Source organism: Platalea leucorodia (assembly GCF_965183815.1).
Source record: "Platalea leucorodia genome assembly, chromosome: 23".
NCBI classification, from domain to species: domain Eukaryota; kingdom Metazoa; phylum Chordata; class Aves; order Pelecaniformes; family Threskiornithidae; genus Platalea; species Platalea leucorodia.
In genome coordinates, this window is record NC_138845.1 from 3,906,192 (window position 1) to 3,932,933 (window position 26,742).

At 48.3% G+C, this 26,742-nt stretch overlaps 1 protein-coding gene across 1 annotated transcript; it reads right to left on the reverse strand.

The window, feature by feature from the left end:
• Positions 1-18,866: 18,866 nt before the first annotated feature.
• On the reverse strand, positions 18,867-25,979 carry LOC309600190 (SUN domain-containing protein 3-like; the record flags this gene model as incomplete). The annotated part of the gene is made up of 12 exons (XM_082332272.1): positions 18,867-18,955; positions 19,397-19,475; positions 20,227-20,349; positions 21,044-21,136; positions 21,463-21,630; positions 21,928-22,043; positions 22,434-22,518; positions 23,106-23,277; positions 23,655-23,695; positions 23,989-24,089; positions 24,571-24,629; positions 25,915-25,979. 12 exons carry the CDS (start codon positions 25,977-25,979, stop codon positions 18,867-18,869), a joined length of 1,191 nt encoding a protein of 396 aa, XP_082188398.1.
• Positions 25,980-26,742: the final 763 nt, after the last annotated feature.

Genomic DNA, 26,742 nt, shown 5'->3' on the forward strand with positions numbered 1-26,742 from the left:
TAAAGAAAGAAATCTGTGCTGGGAGGACAAGTGCGTGACCTTGTCAATGGATGTCAGCTGACGGGTCGGAGGGAGGTGGCTCCCGTCGCCCCACGCCGGCTCTGCCTCCGACCTGCTTCTTGCCCGATTTGGAGGCAGGAGGGTGTATCCAGCATCCCGCCTCAGCGGCTGCCCGTTTTAAGACAGGCACAACGGAACTTGACCAACGGTGCCCTCACGTGTACAAGAGGGTTTGCCGTTAGAAGAAACCAGACCAAACCAGCTGAAAGCGTCAAAGCTGCAACAAAACAGTGCAAGTTCCGCTCATAAATATGCATTAAGCGTGCTTGCACGGGGGGGTCATGTGAACAAATACTCAAAAGCCTGTGGTAACAACGACGCCATGGCCAAAGCCTGTAGGTAATGTCAACTGTAAAAATGAGCACGTGAGTAGTCTTAAAACTGTAGCTAAAAATCAAGAGCGGCAAAAGGGCTACTTGGTGTGCAGGGACCCACTGAATCGTACGGCAAGTTTATTGATTGTTTGCACGCTGCAATTATGGCTCATCCAGATATGGATGAGGGAATGAAAGTAAAGTTCTTAGATATGCTTGCTTCTGATAACGCTAATGAAAAAACAAAAAGAGCACTCAGTGTGTTGCCAAGAGGATCCAGCACAGGACAGTTGCTAGAGGCTGCTGAGCGAATGTTAGAACAAGAAAAGGCTACGGTTATGGCCACAGCTGTAGGTGCAGCAGTGAAGCCGTTGGTATCAAAAAAGCAAGGGGGGAAAAAAGGACAAGAAGTGCTTTAATTGTGGAAAACTAGGCCATTTTAAAAAAGAATGCAGGAGTTCAATTAATACTGAGGGTTGGAAAGAAAAATGGTGTACGAATTGTAAAAAAGATAATCACGACACCCAAGAATGTGGGAAATCGGGAAACACGGCGCAGAGCACGCCACACCCACGCTAGAAACACAAGTGCAGGGTGCTTGGACCGCTGCGCAGCCGCCACAGCCGGTAGCGCCGGAGTGGACCTGGCAACAGCAGTAGACATAACCTTAACAATGTCTGAGGTTAAATTAATTGATTCAGATCAACAAGGACCTCTAGGGCATGGGTTGAGTGCATTGCTCATAGGCCGTTCTTCAATATCATGAAAAGGTGTATTTATAGTACCAGGAGTCATCAATGCAGATTTCTGCGGAACCATAAAGATAATGGTATATACCTTAACGCCACCACTTACAATACCAGCACAGTCTAAAATAGCTCAATTAGAGTCGGGGGGGCACAATGCACGATGATTAGCAAATTACTGATAGCATTCAATTTTGAAGACGGTGCCACTGTTACCACAAGGCCATATGTAATGCACTTGCCTGTAGCTCTTATAGGTCGGGATATATTATCCCAAATGGGAGCCAAACTTGTAACCCAGCATTTTTAGGAGCGGCCATGGTTGAGCAGCCCATCTTAAAACTCACCTGGACTACGACAACGCCAGTGTGGGTAGACCAGTGGCCGCTGAAACAGGAGAGGCTGCATATTTTACAAAATTTAGTTAAAGAACAACTAGAAGCGGGTCACATTGTGCCTTCCACAAGCCCTTGGAACACACCCTTTTTTACCATCCTGGAAAAATCTGGAAAATGGCGATTGTTGCATGATTTACGAGCGGTGAATGCTGTAATGCAAAATATGGGGGCATTACAGCCAGGATTACCCTCCCTGTGATGATCCCAGAAAATTGGGACTTCCTCATCATTGATTTGAAGGATTGTTTTTTTACTCTTCCTTTGCATCCTGAAGATGCAGAAAAAATTGCATTTACAGTACCATCAATCAATAAACAGGAACCGGCAAAAAAGATACCATTGGGTGGTACTACCTCAAGGAATGAAAACTCACCTACTCTGTGTCAAAATTTTGTAGCATGGGCCTTACAACCATTCCGAATGAAACATCCATTTTTACTAGTTTTTCACTATATGGATGATATCTTAATTGCTGGAGAAAAAATGGACGTGGAAGGAACTTCACAAAGGTTAATAGAAACCTTAGAACCGAAGGGTCTTAAAATTGCTCCAGAAAAGGTACAACGACAAAATCCATGGCAATATTTAGGATGGACAATTACTGGGAGCACAGTCAGACCACAGAAGATCATACTCAAAACAGACATTAAGACGCTCTCAGATGTTCAAAAACTAATGGGAGATTTACAGTGGGTAAGGTCAGTTAGTGGAATAACTAATGATGATCCAGCTCCCTTGATGCCTCTGTTGGGAGCCTCACCCAGAGCCGATGAACAACGAAGCCTGACGAAGGAACAAGAGCAGGCATTGGATCACATTCTAAAAAAGGTTTTGACAACAGTTGTACAAAGAAAAATTAGTGATTTGCCTTTGCAATTTTTAATTGTTAACTCATCACCCAACCGAAAACACTTACTAGGCCTGATAATCCAAATAGATAGCCCACGCATCAACGTTTTAGAGTGGGTATTTTGATCCTATCAGCCAAAAAATACCGTCTGTACACGGATTGAACTATTAGCTAATATGATCATCAAAGGTAGAAGAAGGATTTGTGATCTGACAGGACAAGAACCTGAAACCCTGTTTGCACCTATAGCACAGAATTATTTAGATTGGCTTTTAGCAACATCAGAAATGTTTCAAATCGCTTTAGCCGAATATCCAGGTACTGTAACCAATAACTATCCTTCCACGAAAATTTTGCCGCTTTTACAAAATCAGGACTTTGAAGACATCCCTTATAGATCAGCAGTACCAGCTGAAGGGCTTACAGTATTTACTGATGCTGGTAGAAAATCGAAACGAGCTGCTATTGCTTGGTATGACAATAATCAATGGAATCATCAACTTCTTACAGGTCATACCGCCGACTCTTTACAAACCCTCGAGCTGAGAGCGGTGTTACGGGCCTTTCAACGCTGGCCCGACAAACCTCTAAATGTAATTTCAGATTCGCTCTACGTAGTAGGAACGGTACAGCGCCTGGAACGCGCTATGATCAAATCACTGAAGAATAACACCTTATATATGTTATTAATGCAACTTTTATTTTTATTGAATCAACGCACTAAACACTATTTTGTGACACATATTCGTAGCCATCAATTTGACCAAGGCTTGTCGATTGGAAACAACATAGCCGACAAGTTGGTTGCTACCATCTGGAAAAATCAAAATATTAACCTGTTTGAGCAGGCCCGTTTATCTCATGAATTTTTACATCAGTCAGCAAAAGTATTGGCGAAACAATTTGATTTAAAACTATCAGATGCCCGAGGCATCGTCCAGTCCTGTCCTGCCTGCCAAAAATCAGGATTCGGTTTAGGTCTTGGGGTCAACCCTCGAGGTCTGGGAGCCCTACAATTATGGCAAATGGATGTCACCCACATCACAGAGTTTGGATGGCAAAAATATATACACGTTAGCATTGATACTTATTCGCATGCAATCTGGGCCACTGCTCAAACAGGGGAAACAGCCAAACATGTTGTAAAACCTATGTGTGCAGCCATCGCTGCTTTGGGGATTCCTCAAGAGATAAAAACAGATAATGGTCCTGCATATATCTCTCAAACATTCGAACATTTCTGCCACTTGTGGGCCATTCGCAGAATCACAGGCATACCACACTCTCCTACAGGACAGGCGATCGTAGAACGCGCACATGCTACGTTAAAATCGCTGTTGCAAAAACAAAAGGGGGGAGAAATAGCCCCTGCTGAACGTCCTGCAAAAGCGATTTACGTTTTAAATTATTTACGGTTAACAGGGGACCGTGAATCTTCTCCAATTGTTATACACCATATGTCATTTCAATCGGGAATACAGAAGATCGATTCAGTATCGGTAAAAGTACGATATCGTGACTTAAAAACTGGAGAATGGAAGGGTCCTGCAGAAATTAAGATGACAGGTCGAGGATATGTTTGTGTTTTGACAGACGAAGGTCCGAGGTGGGTGCCTAGCCGCTGGGTGAAACCATGGAGAGAAGAGTCGGGACCACAACAGGAGTTACCAGGATAGGTTTTCTCACGTCATTCCTCTCCATCATTGGTAGTGGTCACTCATGGATTTCAGTACAACCACGTACAAATGTTTGGGTAACTCTAGCTAATCAAACAGGGCAAGATTCAATCTGTTTAGCGGCAGCAAATGCAGGCAACCCATTTATGACATGTTTAGTGGGGACTCCGATTGGCGGTAAAGAGTGGGCGTATGTTTGTAACTCCTCCACCATCAGGCATGCGTGCAGAGATATAGCTAACGACGTCAATGATTCTGAATATTAAAAAACAAACCCACAGATCTTGAAGAAGTATTGAAAAATATTCAAAGGATTGTAAGTCAGATTTAGATTTCTGGACAGCAGATAAAACAATTCTAGAAAGACTAGCTCTTTAGGTTTTAATTCATGGTTAGCTGGGTTAGGCATTTCAGGTTGGGGAAAAGATCTAACTATCCATGGGTTTATATTATTATTGGGATTATTATTATTAAATAAAATTATTATATTATACTTATATTAAGATGAGTTTTTAAATATTTCATGAAAGCCGTGGAGCGTATGATGAATGGAGTCTGGGTTGCTCAAAGACAAAAAGGGGCATTTGTGGGATATCTGAAAAGCCAAGGACACGTAGTGAGCAAACCAGACTCAGACTATGTGGACTTAATCTGCCTTTAACACGAGAGGAATTCAAGGATGCTGCGAAGGTCGGCTGCGGTTTGGAAGACATGAAACAAGCAGATTAAGAGGAAGAAACTGTTGGCTTGCAATGTTGAAAACAAGATATGGGAGAAGCGGGCGGTGCGTGTGAACTATTGTTATGAACGAATCAGAATATTGCTCGTAGCGCATGAACAGCACATTGCCAAACATAGTTAACCAATTAGCGATAAGTTTATGCATGATTAGGAAGGCAAGAAACTATATTAACTAAGCTGTGTATGTAATAAACCGACATTTTGCTTGATCATCTTGATCGTGTGCTGTGTCCGTGACTTCCGCGTCAGCACCACTCCTCGTCTCAGACTTGGTCAAAAGTTCGTGTCCAGGGATTCTGTAGGTCTAGCAGCAGTTTAAGGTTTGTTCACAGTTAAGAGAGCCTCCGAGCTCGCAGGTGCCCCTTCGCACTGCAGCTGCTTCATGCAGGAGGGGGGCTTCCCTCGCGGGTCCCGCACTGGCTGGCCTCCCCCTGGCTCTGCAAGCTGATGGGCAGGGGAGCCCTTCTTCAGGCAGGCCACCTCGAGGTGCAGCGTGTGTCTGAGCAGAGAGGCCAGCAGGAGCACAGCTCGGAGGCAACGAGGACAGCCTCTCTGGCTACGCAGCCAGCTCCCTCTTCTCCAGGCCCAGCACCCTGCCTTGCCGTCAGGGCAGGGCTTTTCCCAGCAGCCGTGGGAGAAGGCAGCCCTCCCTCCCAAGGGCGCTTCAGCCAAAACGCCCTGCACAGTTCTCCTGGCAAGCCGACAGCCCGGAGAAGGCTCAGCCCAGGTCGCGGCCATTTCGTCCTGGGCTGCTCCTCTGCGGGGCCCGCTGGAAGGCAGCAGGCATCTGCCATGCTCCTGCAGAGCTTCACCCCTGAGGAGGGCTGCAGACCCCTCCAGCGCAGCCGTGCCTCGTAAGAGCACGGAGCACATCCTCCTGGAAGACAGCTCAAAACGTCTGGAAGGCAGGGAGGTGGTTACAGACAGCCAACGTGGCTTCACCAAGGGCAGATGGCGCCTGGCTCTTCCAGCGGCCTTCTACGCCTAGTAAGCGGCTGACATCGTGCATCACCTTGTGTTATGCTGACTAGGATGTGGATCTTGGGAACTGATTTCTTTCTTGGTAACTTTGATTTTGTCTTGGTAACTTTGATTCTGTCTCGGTAGTTTTGAAACATTGTTCTGCCTTTTGTGCTGTAAGTAATGGAGTGAACCTTGCCGGGGAACTTTGTTAAGTCGCACTTTTACAACACCGTATTTCAATAAACCCACTTTTGCTGACACATTGGACGGAGGTGCTTTAAGCAGGCTATAGCACCCGTCCATGACCAATGGCGTAGTCGGCGGGATCCTAAATCAGGATTCGCGACCCCCTGCCCTCTCACCTATTCAGGTGCACGTGACATCGCAAGCGCCTGCAGAAGCCAGGGGACTGCTCCTGCCCTAACAGCCACAGAAACAGCATTTACATCACAAGCAGCTGCACAAGCCAGCTGGGGGATGAAGGGAAGGAGCGCAGCCCTGCGGAGAAGGACTTGGGGGTCCTGCTGGACAAAAACTTTGACATGAGCCGGCCAAAGAAAACAAAATGCAAGCAAATCCTTTTTTCCCTACATCAGTGAATGCCAGGTGACCGGTCGGAGGGAGGTGGCTGCTGCGCTCCCCACGACGCCCCTGCCTGTACGCCTCTATGGACCGAATGTAGGCTGACGGGAAGATGGCGAGCCACAACGCCCACCCGCAGGCCCAAGAGCTCCTTGAGGAAGAATGACAAAACCAAGATTTATTTCCGCCCCCCAAAAATGCCAGAGGGCCACGGGGGGGGGTGGTATTTCCCCCCCAAACCCATCGCTGCTTCTCTCTTTGGAGCTAGGTGCCTTCCACTCCTCCGCGACACCACTCTTGCTCTTGGACCACTTGCTGTGCTAACAGACTTTGCTGCCTGAGCTCCGACTCCTGCTGCAGCCATCGGGGCTGGGAGAGAACCGCAAGGGCTGCGGGCTGTGCACTGTGGGAAGAGGAGATGAAGAGAATTATCTCGCAAGTCAGAGAAGAAGGCTCAGGGAAGAGAAACATTTTTGTGGAGCCAGTTCCCTTTCTGAAGTTGTTCACAGCCTCGAGGCAGAAAAGCACTTACAAAAAAGCTAATATGAAACTGCCATAGATGCAGGAACAAAAGCCTCCACAGAGTAAAATGACTTGTGTGTTCCTGTAAGTGCTATCAATCCTGAAATAAGCCAGCAAGCAGATATGTGAACACATCACATTAAAGGCTGATGTTAATGACGGGTAACTCAGAGTATCTGTACCTCGAGTGCCTCAGTGTTAACACCGAACTGGAAAGCGAGGCAAGCCTGTTAAACAAAAGCATGACCTGAATTTCCCAGATGGTCTCTCTCAAGAGTTGTAAGCTTCTGTAACGACAGATAATGTATTTGAAAAGTACATTTAGCCTTACTCAGTGTAGCCTTGCTTAAGGAGATGTAAATTGGTGTTTTCTTCCCTTTCAGCTTCGTACAAATAGACTTTTCTTACAAACCGTTCACGTAAAAGTCAGTCTGTTACCTGGCGTAGGAACTCGTTGGCAATTCAAGCATCAGGAGAAACAGGTGCCTGATGACACGTGGGGCATGGATGCTCCTCAGAGTCCAGTAATGCTGTTCTAATGCCTCTGTATAATGAGAACCATCCAAATAGGCTTTAGCCAAACTAAGGACATTTTTGGCATTCTAAGCAGTTATAAAACCTCGCCTATGATCAATGGGTGAAGACGGACTGGAATTGAGAGCATGAAGCTATCAATGTCCAATAGGGCAAAAAATCTCGAGCATGCAGCAAATAACGACACAGTTTTGGTATTTCACTACTGTAACATCTGAAGATGCAGCGTAGGCTGTGTCTTGATGTTTCCACTAGTCTTTTTTCCACTATCTAGTACAGGGAGAAGTCACCAACCTCAAGGTTAATGAAGAAAACCCATCTCAAAAAACCATTAGTGGGTTTGAGTGCTGGAGGTTTTAGCCAGCTCTCCCGTGCAGCAGAATGTGGATTCAATGCCTAACTATCTGTTTGTTGCGGGCCACGGTAAGGCACCAGACTTGGCTCTATAGTTGTGCACGAGAGAAAGGGCTGCGGACAAACTAAATGCCTTCCATAGCGAATACTGTAATCGCCTGCACACTGATGCGCTCTTCTCAGACTCGTCCTTTCACACGTAAAGAGGCTTTAACTGGATAGGTAAAAAGGGAAAAAAGCCTTCTGCCTTTTTTTTTCCTGAATACGAGAAGAGTCCTTTCCCATTCAGGGTAGGCTTAAGTAGGACCCAGAACCGGTACCAAAGTAATTTCGTTATCTCCTATTTCTGCTTGGAGAAGATCAGCTGGGATGTTTTGAACTAACAGAGATGGGAGTGACACTTACAGTCGTCACAATCACTGTCTCCGCAGCAGGGACTGACAACCGCATCAGTCATTCTCTCTTGACAAATGAGACGTAACAACTCCTCTGGAATAGGATCATCTGAGGAGGAGGACGGCTCCTCTGGTAAAAAGGGAGGCTTCTGCTTCTTCCCTCTGGCATACGCTTCCCTGGAGGGGGCGTGGGGAAGGACAAAGGAGAAAGGTAAGGATGGGTAAAGGAACACTTTTCCAAGCTTTGGATTTTAGCAAAGGAAGACAATCGATGGAATTCCTCTCCCTCCACATTAGCCTTCTGAAAGGCAGGCATTTCGTTTAAACTACTTTGCTATAGCCACAAGACTAGAAGAGGGAGGGGGGAACAGGTTTCCTTCTGCAGAACTCTCCCATTCATTGGATCAGCTAAGAAACTAGCTCAGGCTAGAACAATAATCATTTTGACAGCTAGAAATCGGGTGAAATGAATCCCACCTCTCCTTTGCCAGAGGCTAAATGTAAATTGCAGGCTCCGGATAAAGGGAGTCTCCCGGGAGTTACATTTTAGAGATGGAAGAAGAAGTCTACCTTACAGCTTCCACCAAAGGAGAGCCATGGCAGAAGGCCACAAGTGCTACCAAGGGCATTTTAAAGCAGCCCCTCTTGTCAGCACACGGGAGTATTTTCTCAGCTCCTAGCAGCAGGAAAACAGCAGTCTGTTTCACCCATGGGATTTGAGAACAGCCAGAGGGGGAGGAAATCTCAGTCCAACGGCGATTTGTCCAATTTTGCAAGAAGCCTTTGAAACATAAACCAGAAGCCACACGAGCTTTCAAAGAGAACGACTCCACTGTAAACACGACTGAGATGTTTTGCCGAAAAAATGCCACTTCTTAGCACAGCACAAGTTTCACCAGCTCCCAGGGGCATGAACAGGAGGGCCACCCGATTTGGATCTTAGAAAGTATCACAGATGTTAAGGTTACGCTACAATGGCAATGCTTCCTCCCCCGTCCTTGCAGACGCTGGCCAACTCGCTTGCATTGCCACTCAGACATTTCGGCGGGGTTTCTCTCATTCGCTTTTTGGGCCCTCCAATTCATTCCATACTTACGCATTAAGAGCTGGCATTGCGTCTCTTCCAGTGTTGGTCAGCATGGCACCCTTTGTATGGGGACCTTTCACCTCCATCGTGAAACTCCGTGGAATTCCTCTGCTCTTTTTAATTCTGGGGACAGACGCAAAATTTTGGTCCTGTTGAGAAAAGAAAGGCAGACATATCTCCTCTTAAGATCCACACTTCAAATGCCATTTCAGTGATCATTTTAGGCAGCAAAAGCCTTGAATCCTCCCCTTTCACCTAGCATAAGGGCTGCTCGACTGAAATACTGATTTTCCTAAATGAATACAGCCAGGATGTTCCAAAGGCTGGAGCAGTGTTTTGAACTCATGCGACATTCTTTGGCTTACCTTCAGGTTCCTTAAGGGTGAAATATCCCTTAGCTCACCCTCCCCACTCAGAGAAGAGGCACAAACCCGCTCCTCCTCCAAAGCGCAGTTCAGAGCGAGAGCTTAATTCGGTGCTCCGAATCAGTCACTGGAGAAACTTCTATTCGCCATCTCTAGAGGAAGGTTGAGTTCCTACCTCCTGCATATACATTCAGTCACTAACCTTCAGCGGCCTGAATACTCAGCCCGAGGCTTGTGTAATTAAAACACGCAAACATGCAATAGATGGGGGCAACAGAAACATCTGGGTTTTATACGAAACACTAAAGACTGTGAACTGCCACTCAAAAGAGTTAAAACCAGAAACGTTTCCAGTAACATGGCAATACAGAAAGACATGCATGGTAGTTCACAGAGAGAGATCCATGGGCAGATTTAACGCCCATGTCCTAGAAAAAAGAACCTTTTACATTTATAATTCCAGGTTTCCCTGGAATTTTGAAGGGCGTTGCAACATTGCCACATAGCCTCTGTACTTCACCCCAAGAGGAACAATTCTTCCTATGAGTGTTCATCTATCTGGTACATAAGTGCCAAGGTAAAAAAAATTAAACACTAAGTAACACCAGAAGTCTCCCGCAGTCCTACCCCGTTTGTTGGGCAGTTCTTTCTATAGTGGCCAGGTTTTCCGCAACGAAAGCAAGTAAAAAGAAAACAGAGCCGTGCTGAAGATGTTCTGGGGGGTCCTTACGCCATTGCAGGGGGTTTATGGGCCTGGGAACCTCCTTGAAAAGAGCCGCCTTGGGCACTCAAAACCTTGGGCTCTCTTTGCACCTTACAGAAAGACTCCTGTAACTACTCCCATTTGCTTCCAAATGGACTGAAGCTCTGTGTCGAAAAAATTATACTCTCCAGTATTTTTAGACTGGTTTTTAAGCTCCAGGCTATTTGCAGGAGAAGACATCCACTGTACCTCGATTTGAGAAAGAGGTACGCAAGCATCGGTATTTACATTTTGCAGCATTAAAAGGACACGCAGCTTAAGAGTCGGGGAAGTTGTTTCTGCTTGCTGAAATTCATCTTCAGACACAGAAGCATTACAAGGAATCAAGCTTTTTATAATCCCCCAGCAAGACAAAAGATTCTTTCCAGCAGAAATTTCACCATCGTGTGCTGTAGGCAGTCCAAACTGCACGTTCCCCCCCACTAACTTCTTCAGATGAAGTGATAATCACTACAGTAAGCAAAACCTGCACGTTTCTTCCAGTTGCTTCTGTCCTTTTAACATGCCAATTGCAATATAAACCTTATGCAGAACTAGACCTTCAAATTATTGGAGCCAGCTGATTTTTGCTTTTTTTAAGTAGTATTTGTTCACGTGGTTTTATTCCACACTGGTCCAGATACGAGCAGGGTCTAAGGGAGAGACTGTAAATGATTTGGACCTTCAGGCACCTAGCACTCACATCAACCACTCAGGGTTTTGGTTTGAGATGCATTCGTGCACAAAAGCAACCAACTAGTTTCAACATTTGGTTAAATGGTTGTTTCATAGGCACCGGTTTTTTCTCAACTGTAACATCATCCAGATCGACAGCTATGAAATCATTGCCATTAACATTTACAGAAAACTCTACAGATACTTGACTAACTTGTTTGAACCCAAACGGTTTACACAACCGAGCACACGTTTGGGGACAGCACTAATGGAGACCAATTTCTTTTGGTGGCTACCTTCCAAACAAAGTCTTTGGGGGTTCGTTTGTTTCTTTGTTTCTTTGTTTGCTTGTTTTTCCAAACAAACACAATTTAATTCCTGCAGTGAGAGAAGGAAGGAGTTACCAGTGGGAAGAGATTTCTCTTTCTTGGCCAAGAACCCCAAGCTTTTCTTTCAGAAGAAAGCAGCAGCTCCTCTGCATTAGGCCCGGCCTTCTCTACCCTTTGGAACTACTTTAAAGACTAGCAATTTCAGTGGCTAGCACTGCGCCTTTCACAAAGTGCTTTCCCAGACAAAGTTACACATGGTTGAGCACAAAATGCCAACAGTTCCGCAGAAACACATGGCATTACAACAGTTTCAGAAGGTCACCTCTGCTACCATGCTACACATACACATTGGCACATTCCTATCAGCAATTCGGCACATTTACACAATTTGCAGAGTCTCTGTTCGAACAAATGAGATTGTGTTGTCCACTCCCTATATACTCCAATTTATGAAATTGTGCAGCATTCACAGAAGGGATCGAGAACTATAATGACTAGAAATTCAAGAAGAGCCATGCAATTGTCTATGCTCCAGAACCGCTTCTAGTTTGGCTGTTGCAACCCCCCTGAAATGTCCATCACTTACAGCCAATTAAATTCTTACGTAAAAGCTGTGTTAGTTTCTTTCCAACGCAAAGCTAACAAAATGTTCGAAAAACAGTCAACGGCTGCTGAAATGCTGCTTCTTTGTGTCTTGAAGATGAGTTATACTGCAACATTCCGTTGAGGCTGAGAAGGCACTCCCCTTCTGTCTTCCCCAACTGGCAGCTACTCTTTACAGGACAGTATCGAAATATACACACATTTTACAGTTCAAATAAATACTTTACATTATTAAAAAGCAAATTCAAATTGTCTTCCCATTACAACGGTTATCCAGCTAGAGGTCACAGCATACGATTTAAAACTACAAAGCAAACACTTTTCTTTGGTTTTAAGTATTTGACAAGAAGGTATATATACCTGAATAAGCTGGGCCCGAGGAATGGATGCAGAAGAGTCATCAATCTGCTCACAAAAAACGAAACACATATTCAAGTTCTACAATCCAAACAGCAAGAGTTAACCTCTACTGTACTCTGAAAGTCGGCACGATAACCTCCGAGCGTCACTGAAAGAAGCATTGCCAACCTGGTGTCACTTGTATTTGTTCGAAGCAAAGTCCAAGCCTATGACACCTTAAGAGTGCCTATGTGGTTAATGAGAAGAAACTAAACCAGCCAAACCCGCTTGAGATCTGCTTCTTGCTCCAGAATATCTCCGAGAGGGACCCTGGTCAAATGCTCACAACTGCTTAAAAGTCAAAGGGTTCAGGAAGCGGTCAAGTTTCAGCTAAAAAGGACTTAAAAAATACTTGCGTTTATTTGAGAAGGAAGCATCACTACAGGAAACTTCTTCTCGGTGGAGTTTGTCAATTGATCAGCTAAGGTCTCGTCATTTATAAATGCACGTGGTTATGCTTTTACAAACACGGTATAGTTGCCTGGCAAAACAAGTATTTCCTTGGGTTACTCATTTATATTTTGGCAGCAGCGGGACAGTGTTTTCAAACGTGAAGAAAAATGCTGCCCCTTTTCCAAATGTCCATTCAAAGTGGGGGTAGACTGAAGAAAGGCTTCACCTTTGGGAAAGTAAAGCAGCACGTGACCCTGAAGTCACCGAGCTCCAAACGTGTACTGCAGGCAGAAGGTATGAAAAATGACAGGCATTTTACCCACAAACGCCCCGGGCTCTAACCTTGTGCCAAAGTGTGTACACTGGGTTTCAGGTATTTTCACCTGCAGACAAACTATTAAACTCAACTGCTTCACCAGGTGAAGCGGAAAGATCCACTGCAGAAGGTTAGAACAGCACTTTGCCTAACAACGGTATCGAAAAACATTCAACGACGGTATTCAAAACATGTATGTACCCAGAGGGGCCCAAACAATATCACTTCAATTATACAGTTTTCAGAACAAATACCCAGGTATTTAAGGACATGAAAAGGAATCGTTCAGCTGCACCAAACTGTCCTCAAAACGTATGGGGTACGTTGGTTTTGGTATTTGGTTGAACCCCCAAGGCAAAAGTAAGAAACAGCACCAAGTTTAACAATCATGGTTTCGCAGTGGGTTTTGATAACATTTTCAAAAACCACGAGGCAAAAAGGTATTTAAAAACAAAAGCTAAGTGATGCAAGGTGAAAACGGCAAAAAATACACTCCAAGCAATTTTTATTGCAAGAAACAAAAAGCACACAACACCCTATACAAACAGACATATTGCTAGCTAGAGACAGACAGATGTAGAAGAGGGCACCGTGTTCAGTTGCGCAAACCTTGCACCTACGTGATCTAAAAGTGATCGTACATTATCTGTACAACTCAAAGTCATTCAGGAAACGTTCTAGCAGATTCAGTATGAAATACAACGCATTCCTAGGCACAAATCCCAGTATTCACATTAGAACTGTGCGAAGGATGGCATTACTCAGTTTTTACCACGCTGAATCAAATCCATTGTATTCACCACAGATGCTACGTTTTCCTGGAAAATATATAAAGGCAATGTTTGGAAAAGTAATAGAAGGCTACCTTGTTTAGAACAAAGTGCAGTGTCCAGCAAAAAGTCTGTGTTTTTACATACCGCTTTTGATGTGCCGCTCACTGGCTCACTTGGACTTCTGGAAGAAGAAATAAAGGGGATCAGAACTTAAACCAGAGCACTTGTACCCAACATAAAGCAGTGAAAACAGATTCTAAAACCCGACCATCCAAACATTATGTTCTGATAGTCTAGTGAATGTGGACGCGTATTCGTACACATAAACTGCTCTCTCTTGGTACATGCAGTGCAACTAAAACAAACCCGAACAATCACATTTCTACTTTGTCACAAATTAAGACTTCCAGACACAGAACACAACAGTGCAAGAGGAAGTCCTCAGGTATTTTGTCTCTGCTACATCAGTATCAAAAAGATGAAGTCTGTCCTACAGTTTTGTGTTCTGAAATCACCAACCATCAAAACACAAAGGTCACTTTAGCCAACCTGTATACCCCAGTCTTACAAATAGCTACCAGACAGACTGCTTTAGTGTCTGAGAAAGAACAGGCGTAGCCTAGACACTTCCAAGCGCAAGTCGACTTCCGTGAAAAAATTCAGCCATCTGACAAAGAAATAACAGAACCGTCAGCAGCAGAGTCTTTAGAACAGTGTTTCTTTGTGGGAGCCCGAGCCCTGGGTTCAGATATCCACCATACTTGGCCAGGAAAGGGCCAAAATACTCCCTGTGTTCCATATGCTATATTGACTAAAAATAGCAGTAGATATGTCACCTGAAAGCAGTTCCTGGCCTTTTGTGCGATTTAGGAGCCCTGTGAGAAAAAAAAAAACACCACAAACAAAAACCAAAAAACAAAACAACCAAACCAAAAAGGTCTTAATTGCCAGAATTCGCTTTAGGATAATCTTGAAAATGCTACAATACTTTAGGAAATATTTATTACGTTGGAAAACTTGCTGAGATCCCACACGCTCATTGATCTGTACCTGCATGCTACTCGTCATGAATCAGACACGCAACCATTGATGTCGTTAGCAAACCATTCATACATCATCCACCGTGTCCCACGAGCAGAGGCAATTCAAAGGCTGCTGTGGAATTTCTGCACAAATAGGAAGGCTCGTGCTTCCTGCCACCGCTAGAACACCACCGGGCTGGCAATTACAGCCACGTACCTCCGGAAGACGAGGAAGTACAAGGAAATACTTTAGGTTGCCACACAAGGATTTCTTCATCCATTTCCCTTGAAGAACACGCTACAAGGCGAGTAACGCATTGCTGAAGGCCTCTCCACCCTGACAGCGTACGTTCATCGTTCCCAAACACGAACCACTCTACCGGTTGTTCCTGCAATGTTTCCCGCTGAAGGAGTAGAAAGCTAAGCTGCCCGGTTAATTTTCAACGGGAGAACAGCAGTGCCGTTCTTTCCTTATCCCCACACACAGGTACTGCTTTGAGCTTTGATGCCAGCAGCATCTCGCCTCTCCTTTTGGGGCAGCATTACTGTACCAGGAGAGGGCGCCATCCAACCAGAAACGGAGGAGGCGTTGCCAGACAGCACTAAGCACACGCATTGAAATGAACCCCCAAAACAAGGCCATGTTTCTAAGCACAGCGCTGTGGCGTCCAGAATTACTAGGCAGCGCCTGAAAGCACTGCAGCAGCTCCTGCAGTAATATGCCCAAAGTTTACACGCAGAGCCACATCAATTCAGGGTTTTGTTGCTTGCAAACGCTTCATGGGTACCAGGATGCTGCTGTACTGTCTTTTGGAGACACACCGTAACTCATCAGTCTACTTTATTTCTTGAGAACCAGCTTCAGAAAGACATGGCAAAACCACAAGCTAATAATACCTCCTAATTGTGGTGGAGAGGCATATCTTGAAGGCAGCTGGAAAACATGACCAGTCAAACAATGCTAATGCAGCTGATGGAGAACTGGGCTGCATGAACACGTAAATGACAGCATTAATCCTGTAGTCAGGACTGCATTTGAATAGCTGTCATTTTAATCAATCCACCCAATTCCCTGTCCTCCATAAATCTGAGGAATGCAGAACACAAAGTTAAAACCTGGAGCACAGAGGTCAGCTTAGGGTGAAAACAGACTTAGAAAGGCAACTAGCAACATTTGGGAACAGGTTCAACTGCTCCCTGAGTTTCAGGTTTGGAAAGGATGAACCGTTCCTTCATCGTACTCACACAAAAGGAAACACGCTTTAGGCCAGTGTTGCTTTTATCTTGCCTGAAACAGACATTGTCTTTAGGAAACTAAGAGGAATCCCTTAGGAGTGGAACCTCTTGTTTGCGTGGTTCGCCAGCTGGCAACCCTCGGTCTTGCCTCCAGAGCTAGCATGCCAAAGACCCCGATTTGGGGCGCAAGAAGACCTGCCGTAGCCCGCTCCTCCTCCCCCAAATGCAAGGAAGAGTCAAACGGATACATTACAGTCTACCCCAGGACAACAAAAGCTAACAGCAGCTTTAACAAGAGAGATACAATCGCAATGCCTCTGCAAACTAACAGCCAGTAAAAAAGCGAACACATGGAAACCCCTGACAAAGAATACAATGCTTGTTGGATACTTACACAGCGTATGTTTTGCTGGGAGCTTTAACTCCTCCAACAGGGATTCTTCTAACAACGACCGATGAGCTCTTAGGAATCAGGGCATTATCATCGGAGTATTCTGAAAAGAACCTACATACAGAAAAAACATGAGTCAATTTGTAAGGGCCTATATTGATATCTAATTACATAGCACTTCAGAGAATCCCTTTGCAGATAAAAAAGCAAAATTGGATCTCTCACATCGCGCTTCTATCGTCTCAACACACTAAGAGTACAGTTCCAGAAACCTGCAGGTTTGATAATCAAACACAAGCAGCAAAATCTGTTTCATTTTCTTAAAAGAGTTTGAAGGCCAACAGCAAAATGGTCTCGAGGGTCACTACAGGAGACTCTGCTAATGCATGAGGTTCTTTCCCGATCTAGCTGAAGTTGCTTTTGCTTCTGTTAGGCTATAAAACCAGGAGATCTTTGGAGAAAAGCAAACCGCAGCAAAGCCTCACCGGCATAAACCAGATTCTAAAGTCTGACTAGCTTGCCCTGCAACAAAACTGGCACTGTGCCAACGCACGAAAACCCTGCGCCATTGCTTCAGGAGCTGTTAACTAAAAACGCTTCACCTACGCTGCTGCTGCTCCAGACGGACAGAACACAGCAGAGAGCCTGCCATCGCTGCCTGTTTCTTGGCGCTTAGTCCATCAACAGCCACACTTCTCAGCTGCCCAGGGCTTTACATGTCAGCGGAAACGACACTGGCAGGGCTGGGATCTGGATCGCAGAAATCTTGGGCGTTTGTTGAGCTTGCTTTCACAAGTGGGGCAGAACGGGCTCCAGCTAACGTGCTATCTCCCCTCTTAAGCTAATCATCTCGTGTGAATTAACCAAAGGGACGTGAATTCTCTCCGTTCACTTTTTGCAGAGCAGAGACACTCACAGGAAATTCCTTGCGAAGACAGCCTCGGAAAGCCTCTCGAAAACAGCGTGTGCCTGAAGCTACCCGCGCTTTGCCTTGGCTTACACCATGTCAGTCTTCTGAAGAGGAGGAAAGCCGCCTGACCTTTTACATAAGGCCCCAACAAAGAAACCCGCCTACCCGAGGCACTTGGACTGAGGAAGCTGAAAATGCAAAGATCTCTCCGTGAGAATGGTTTTTACATTGGACTTACACAAGCTGGATAGGACTAACTACCTTCAGGCGCTATCGGCAGCCATTCCCTGTAATCTGCCTACCGTTTTAAATATCAAAAGCCCTTACCTTTGCAGACCGAATCGGAGCCATGCTCTGAAAACCAACGATGCTGCCTCTCTAGTCAAGCTCTCTCAGGGTGCTTTTGCTCAGTGATCACACACAAAATAGGAATATTTCACAATTTATGCTCCATTTTTCCGTGCATTATTCCTAGGAAGGAGTACTAATAACAAAACCAGAAGCTTTTACAGAACCTTTATCCTGAAACCAACGCCTAGACCTCTCTTCTCAAAAGGAAAATCTAACCATTTCACAGCCACCTGTCCAGAAAGGCCTGCCCTGGGCAGGGAGCTTTAGGTCCAGCCACTTCAAAGGCTAGGGCTGAACTTACAGTTCCTGCAGCGTGCATATTATTCTGTTGACATTTTAATACATCAAACAGCAAGAGGGAAAAAAACAACCCTACATCTTTTAAAGAAAAAACTGTTGCAAGAGTGTCACAGAACCACGGGGGGCGGGGGGGGGGGAGAAATTTAAAGTTGAAGGAATGAAAACACTTTACGAGTCTTTGTATTTCTGAAAAGTCACATCCCAAAGTCTTTAATCCCATTCAAACTTAGCAAGATGGCAGATTACCAAACTGAAATATCCCACTAAGTAATACGAAACCATTATCATCTCTGAGAATCACGCACCAATTTTTAGATTTAAAAGAATTTATGACTTCTCTAAGAACATTTCTTACGTATATTCACCATAAATGTGCTGCCATAAAACTTCAGTGCTGCCCTGATAGGGTTAGCACGCAGCACCAGGGAAAAAAACCACGGTTAGAAATGAATGATGAACTGATGCTCAATAGCATCTGAATGACAATGTCTTTGGTGTAGAAAAGAAGTTCTAGTAACCAGAACTTCCCAAGTATAATTTAGATCCAGAGAACACTCACGTGCAAGATGGCTTGAAAGGCTCTGCCTAGATTATACCTCACAGATACGCTCTTGACCCCAGATGTTGCTAGTGAGCAGTTTCTGCAACAGCCACAAAACCAGTTTTCCAATGCAGTGGAGGAAGACAAGCTGAAGACAACATTACGTCACCAAACCCACTTTTCTTCTTCAAATTAGCCATCTCTTCCATTTCTCTCTCTTTCAGCTTTCTCCGCCAGCTTTCAAAGACTTCTGGCAAGTTTGTGATTACAAGATATCCTCCCACATTTCCTTAGCGTTTTACCTAGAAGAATTCCAAGAAACCAGGACTTTTGTAAGCACTGGATGTCGCACATCAAGCACGTCTTCTTCTACGCCCAGCTCCATGTCTAAAACACAGATCTGAAGGCAGCTGTCAGAACAGCAACTACAAAAGAAGAGCGCTGGGAGGCCCCCAACACGAGGCACAGCTACCGATCGTGGCCGAATCGCATCACCGCTTCCCACCCCGCTTAATCCCCAGCGCTGCTTGCCCTCCCGCGCCCCCCACACGCCGGTGGGATGGGCCCCAGGCTGACTCGCACTACGTGAGGACGAGCCACAAAGCGCAGAGCGTGGCTCCCGCGGGCTGTGGCCGCTGCGGGGGTGGTCTGCGACGCCGCCAGCTGGGCGGTCCCTGGGGCCCCGCGCCCGCCGTCCCCACGCACCTTCTTTGGTCTGGGCGCTGGTGATCTGCAGGTCGCGGTTGGCCGCCTTCAGCTTCTCACGGCCCACGATCTGGCGCTTGAGGTCACCCAGGGAGATGTGGAGGCCATTGAAGGTGACCGTACCATAGGTCAGCTGGGAGGAGAACTTGTAGTGGACGCACGACATGGTCCGGGCCAGGCGGTGCCTGCTCTGCAACAGCGTCTACCGCGGATGCGCAACGGCACACTGCGCCCACCCCCCTGCGCCTCACCCAGTGCATTATGACAGAAGGCCCACGGCACACGGGCATGTGTTTGACCATCGAGCACTACCTAGGGGAGGGGGCCCGTCAGCCCTGCTCCTGTCACTGCCCCGGGCCACCGGTGTCCCTGCCTGTCACCACCCACTGTCCTGCCACCCCCTGGGCCTGTGGTGTCCCTCCTGTCACCCCCAGGCCTTCACCACCCAGCGTCACCTCCCGTCAGCCCCTGGCCCGTGCTGCCTCTCCCAACAGCCCTGGGGCCATCACCGCCCGATGTCCTGTCGCCCCCCAGCCTGTTGCCACTCGGTGTCCTGTCACCCCCTGGGCCTTTCCAATCAAGGGTTTCCTTCCTACGATAAAACGTGCTTCCATTTCCTCACAGGTAACAGCCTGGAAGACAGAAGATGAAGCAGCATGTGCCTCTTGTGAAAATACGTACAAAGTGATGGTTGCATTCAGTTGATCCTTAGTTGCTTCCCGCGTAAGAAAACTGTACGTTAATTTAACCTGTTGCGTACAGGCTAATGTGACTGTGTAGGCAGCAAGCGTGTGGATGTCAGGCTTTCTGCTACGTACTCCTGAAGTCTCCAAGAAGCTCGTGCGTCGAGACAAGGAAAGGGAGCTCTCTCACCAGTTAGCATGACAGGCAAAACAGACTCAAAGTCGACTTGGTGAAAATTAATGGGGTTTATTGCCAGATGAACCAGGCACCTTTCCGCCATCTTGGGGAGGATCACCGTGCACCCTGAATCGATACAGGCAGGTGTAGTCCGGGTGGCCCCAGTTGCTCAGCACTTGCAGCCTTAGGTAGTTCACAAAAACAGAGGGCTCGTTCTGAAAGGAGAAGAAGAAACGAGGTGCCTTTTCCTCTCTAGCATTTGACTGCTGACAGAGGAGTGCCACAGCGACGGACTCCTTCCACAGCTTACTTCCAGCTGCCCTGTGAGGTCTTTTGACCTAGCGTGATCCAGACCTTCTTATCCTGTTCTACCTCGTTTGGCCACAAGAACAGTAAAGGAAGAAGCAGCTCCCAGAAGCTTCGGCAAATAGACTGGCAAGGTCTGCTTGGAGGCACATGCTTCCACAGTCACAAGACCCAGTGGCGTTAGTATAACATCTCGTTGCCTTCTCTAGAGAGCCACTGAAACAGAACGGCCTCCCTGTCACTTCTTGCTACCAGCAACCACAGAGTCCTCCGAAAGCCCACGATTTCTACTCTTTAACTAGCAGGCCGGCAGGAGTGCATACTACGCGATGGGGCCACTTGTACGCGCTTGGAGTCCAGACAGTCAAGCTGATTTCAGCTTCAACTGTGGCGGTTCCAAGTGCTGAAGCTTAAACCCAAAATGGAAGAGAAAAAGAACGGCAGTCCAGGCGTACGCCGTTCGCAAGTTAAAGCGGAAGAAAGGCCGGCATGGCACATGCTCAAGGAGAGGGCTGCCTAGAGCCCTTTGGCAGGGAAACTTCTGCCCATGCAACTGCATTTCTCCTCCTCTCCTATAATTCTCCTCCCTCTTTGTCCCCGTACCTTCAGCTGGAAGGTCTGACTGGGATTCAGCACCGCCCGGAAAGTGAACTGTCCCAGGAACGTTCCCTGCTCCTCGTGTTCTTCCTTCAGGCCCTAGAGAAAGACGGGGAAAACAAGAGTGCCTGCTCCACTGTGGGAAGGCTGAACTTCAGTCGCTCGAAGCACTGGTTTATCGCGGCTACGTAGTCCACGGAAGATGAGCTCAAGGAGAAGACAAGAAGCTGCAGCTGGGTAGCATGCCAGACTTGCCTCCTCAACGAGTCTTAGCTGCCAGTCAGAAAAGGAGCAGACATTCCCAGGGAGAGGGGAGGTAACCTGAGGAAGCCGCAGGCTGCTGGACTCTTTGACCCCTGTTCACCCCCGGCTTCACAAATGCTACGCAACCCCCTGTCACCCCCCACTCTAGAGAAATCACTTACGTAGACAGCAAAGTCCTTTGGAGCTCCGGAGATACTGTCTCCGTGGAAGGTTGTCCCTGAAACATGGTCCATGGTGACTGCTCTGGGAATGACTGGCACAGCCAACTTGATGAAGACGTGTCCCTGACCTCCTTCGAAGGGCCAGCAGTTTCCCGGATGATTTTCAGGCTGAAAGGAGAAGCAGAAACTACGTTCGTGTGGAGAACGGTGCCCTGGCTCTCATTCCTGCCGCGAGCATCAGAGGATTAGGAACTGCTTTGGCCAATCAGCTCTGCTCTGAGCTGCAGCCAATGCCTTCGGTCGGACCCTGCGGGTACCCAACAGAGAAGCCGTCGCGAGAATTCACGCGTCACAAGACCCCTTCAGCGGAGAAGCACTCCGATGGCAGGGAGCTGGGTGCCTTACCGGTCAAAGCTGTCCGGCCTCTCCTGGACCGGAGCAGCTCACCAAGAACAAAGCTCCTACCTCAAGAATAAGCTCAGGAGACCTCAAGTAATCCAGCACCGGCAGGGAATACAAAAAGAATTTTCCTTTCGTATTCTGGAAGGATGGAGAAGTCTTTGAATGAATGACAGCAGCCCCTGGAAATTAAAACACGAGCACGATCATCCAGCAAGGTCAGGAGGAATATTGCACTGTTGACTTGAAAAAGGCTTCGAAGTAGTCATCCATCTCCTACAGTGGGATTCCCCTCTTTCTTACTAGCATGGTCCCTCTGGAACACACAGCAGGGACTCATGGAACTGCCGTAAGGGGCCATGGAAAAAGACAAGAATGACAAGTAGGCTTTTTGCTCTTCCGATGCGGTCCGGCCCGTTACAAACTCTGTCAGTGGGTACAGTTTTAGGGCACGAGGTGGCCCTTGGCTTCTCAGCCCTTCTCTCCTACCACTGGCTGCGTTCAAATGCCTGTCTTGTCCAGCTGGACAGGAAGCGCTTTGGAACCGGTTTGTTTGCACAAGGTCACGGCACCTGATGATTTGAGGGCATAATCAGGCATCAGAACTTGCTTTTCTTCCAGCTTCTCCAAGACTTGATTGATTATGTCTTGAACAGCCTGGGAAGGAACACAAAGGAGAGCACCTGTTAGAAGGAAAAGGAACGGGGCAAGCGGCTCCCCTGCAAGGCCAGCCAAGGTGAACTGGGACAAGGTGAAACTCAGATGGAATAAGGGATGCCGGAATTGCCCGGAAACCTCCCAGGTTTGCTCTACTCTGATTGACCGGCATCAGAATGGAGGGGCTGCTCACTCCAATGCTCTGAATGCTGAAGCTGCGGGAATGGGCCTTTCCTGCGGAGATGCCCCATGCCAGGCAGCATGGACAGACAAGCCTTCTGGGCCTGAGACGGGACCGGGCTAACTATGGCCTGCTGAGACCACTCTTTCTTTCCGGTCCTCCCTTGAGGAGGACCCGAGATCTGGACGGAGAGGAAGGTGCGACTAACACAACTGTCGTTCCCGTCACGGCTCTCTCCTCCCCTGTAAGGAAGTGCGGGGCAACAGGAAAAGGAAGGGTGGCAATGCACAGCACTTGCTCCAGCAGCACCAGCCTTTTGGCGAGCTGTGACAGGGAACGGTAGTAGGATACGTGCCGGAGGGTGGAATAAGGCCTCTGAGTAGAGCCTTCTGCAGTGGGCCCTTACCCATCCGGTAAAGCCTGGGAGCTTAGCCTGCTTCACGCCTTCCTGGAGAGCATGCTCGGCGACTTCCTTGACGCTCCATTGCAGGTGATAAAGCTCTTGCTGGAGCTTCCGGAGCTGTTCTTCCAGGGTCAGGGTTTCGCTCTGTGCTTCTCCTAACTCATCCCCTGCTGGCCTAGAAAAAGTGAGCAAGGGAGAGACTGTAACTGTTGTGGCTGGCCTCTCGGACACTGTGGCAAGAAGCCGTGAGCGAGGCAAGAAGCCTGGTGGAGAAGGCTACCAGTCCCCTTCTCAGGCATTAGAAAGGTGGAGATGCGAACAGCCCAGCCCAAGCAAAATGGTGGATGGATGGCTGGCCACAGTCCTCTAATGGACGGGGGCAGCTAGAGCTGACCGTTCGGCAGAAGGGAAGAAAGGGCAATGGGAGAAGCTGAGCGTGCTGTGCCAGGTGAAGTTTGTGTGAGACAGGACATGAACAATGTCCTGTCCTGTTGGGGCCGAGGGGCAGAGCTCCTCTGAAGAACCGTCGAGTCAAGGGGAAATCGTTTTTACCTCTGAGTCTTCCAGTCCCCTCCAGGGAAGTGCAAGCGCTCCTGGAACGACAATTAAGGGAACAGTCATTCCAAACAGAAACAGGCCTTCTGCAGAAACGAAGGCAGCGCTTGCTGAAACCTCTGCGGGCCCAGATCTGCCTAATCATTGTTCTCTATCAGCTGTGTGCAATGCCACGAACTGCAGAGACACTGGTGTTTGGTCCGGTTGACCTTCACCCGAATGACCTGCCAGGGGGGCTACTAGCCACTAGGTACCCAGCCACAGGCTTTTCATGAGCGGCACTTTCTGCCCTGGAGTTACGCTGGCAGATCTGAAGAAACGTAAATCTCACCTGCTGTTGGAGAGGCTGAATAGAGGAGGAGATGCAGGCCCGGCATACTGCTGCAGTCCTCCAGAGGCTTTCTTCGCCAAGCTCTGCCACGTGGTAAACCCCTGTCAGACATACACCAAAGCTCTCCTTACACTTAGAACTTGGTCTAAGGCTGGGTCGTGCCTTGGGCTGCCCACTCCCCTTTCCGTGTCTCTCCCAGGTGCCACAGCTGTCTCTCCTCTTGCAGTCTTTGGAAGAGGTGATGATGGCGTACGGAGTCCACAACAGACAGACATTCCCTCCCCTGGAATATGCTCCTCGTCCTGCAGAAGCTTCTCAGCCTCCTGGGGCAGGCGAGGTTAACCACTGCCCCTCCCTCGCCTTAAGAGAACTGGCTTAGCCCTCCCGGGGAAAGCAAGTCACCCCTTCCTCGCCCCCACACCCCTTCCTCTGAAGCAGGGGGGACTGGCTCACCTCTGCTGGGCATTTTCTGCTTTTAGCTGGGCTCCTCTGGGCACAGCAGGGGAAGCGGACCCAGGCAGAACGGAGCGCTGGGCACCTCCTAAAGCACCGGCCGCAGGTCTGAGCTCTACAGAGACTCACCGAAAGAGGACAGACTGACAAGCAGCGCCAGGGTCGCCGTCTTCAGAGCCTTCGTTTTCCTACAGAGCAGCAAGGACAAAAAGGATGGTGAAGCTGGGGGGAGCTGTGCAGTTCAGCAGCAGACTCGAGAGCAGCAGTAGGGACTGCACCTCTTGAACCTGGCGTTCCTGGCGGGAGGGTTGGCGTGGTCCCGCACAGGCTCGAGCCAGTGGTGGGGGTGTCACCAACTGCAACAGCGGGGCACTTGGTACAGCAGCCACTGGCACTGTTTTCTTAGGGACAAAGGGCTCAGGATGGACTCCGGAATAGGAGAAGGAGTCCCAATCAAAGCTGTGGCCATACTTGACGCCTGTGGGGGTGCAGAGGGATTCTCTGGAAATGGAAAGGACATAACGAACGCCTGTTTCTCCTGCCCACCACCCGATCGGTACTTGTGCTGATACTGTTCTCCACCCCCTCTCAAGAAAAGGTTCAGCCTGTGCCCCTACAGTTCAACAGCCTGCAAGGCGGGTGCGGGGGCAGTTGTGTGTCTCCCCTCTAGCAGCATTTCTTTAGCAGCCGGTTTATCCCTGGCCCTTTTCTTGGCAGAAAGGCAGACAAATGCAGACTGGGTAAAGAGGGAGGGAGGCAGGGAGGGTTGACTGGAAAGGCATGCTGGTAATCCCTGGGCAACCAAGGAAACGCCAAAGAAACACCCTGGTGGCTAGGCCCTGCTGCCCTGAAGCCTCATCTGCCAAGAGCCAGCACACACCACTCTGCAAGACGGAAACTCCTCCTGCCTGTTCCAGGAGGCTCTCAGAAGGCTTGCAGCATACACTTCATCGGGAATGAACAGTCCCCTTCTGTTTGACTAGAAAACTTCTTGCCCCGCTCTCTTTTTCCTAAGGCAGACCACTGGTGAGAAGCTGCCCACGTTTCCGAAGGAAACCTCATCTCTCAGGAACACGAGCCAAAGCCACTGCCAACAGAGGAAACATTGGCGTCCTTCTGGTTCGCGTCCAAAGGAACACCAAGAAAGCTCAGGGACATAGCCCATCCTGCAGAGCGCAACAGAGGACTGTGCTAAGCTCTCGCAATTACCACGGCAGGAGGTAGCTGGGCAACCGTTTGGGACTCCCTCCGTGCAATCCAAACTGGACTCGACCCTCATTGCACAGAGACAAAAGGCTTTGCCTAGTCCTGGCATTCGGGAAGAGACTGAAGAGACTGCTGCTGCCTTCCACAAGCTCCAGACCGAGCTCTCAGGCTGCCCTCGTGTTCTTCCCCCGTCCGCCCCCCACCCACCCCAGCTAATGAGGTGGAAAATACAGCTGGGGAAAGGGGAGGAGGATTTTTCAAACATACCTCTCTGGATCGGGGGCCTTCCTTGGCTTTCTCCGTGTACCTGCTGAGGTGCGGGCACCAGGCATCCTGCTTGCTTGGAAGCGAGCGAAAAACTCTGCGATCTCCGTTCCCTCAAGACCGAGAGTGACAAAGGTGCAGGGACAACCCCAGTCTTATGCCCTGCTGTGTCGATGTCAGCACCGACGCTGCTTTGTGACATCAACGGCGGTGGGCCACCTCACAACAGAAAAGGCAGCGCCACGTTTCGAGGCAAAGTGCGACGTGACAGACAGCAGGTTTGGCACGCCTCTCCGCAAGGGAAGAAATCCTACAAAACCAGAACGTCTCCTCCCAAGGGTTCAGAGGAGAGGAAGGGAGCGTACTCGACTCTGAGCATGTTTGCTGCTCCACGTGCCCTTCAGAGGCTGGACTCCTCCCTTCTTCCTTAGTAACAGATACCTTGTGTTTTGCTTTTCTCCCCAAACAAACGACTCACAGAGTTGGAAAAAGCATGCTACCTTGTCCCCCAAAGGCCAAAAGGAAGCCTGTCCAATCACAGATGAAAGGCCAGAGCCAGACTGCACAAAGAAATAGCTCTGCCAGAGTGGATGCTGTGTTGGATGAGAGCCAGGTTTACGAGACGACACGCGCACATCCCCCCACGTGCCATGGGGGAGTGTCGCTGCCCTACACTTCCAAGGGGCAGCTCCCCTCCCTTCCCCTCCCCTCCTGTCATGTCCCCTCCGCTTCCCCCCCGCTTTCCCTCCCCTCCCTCCCTGAGGAGGCCCACCCCCCAATGCACCCTTTCTTCCCCCAGAAAGCCAGGCAAGCTTTCATGTCTCACACATC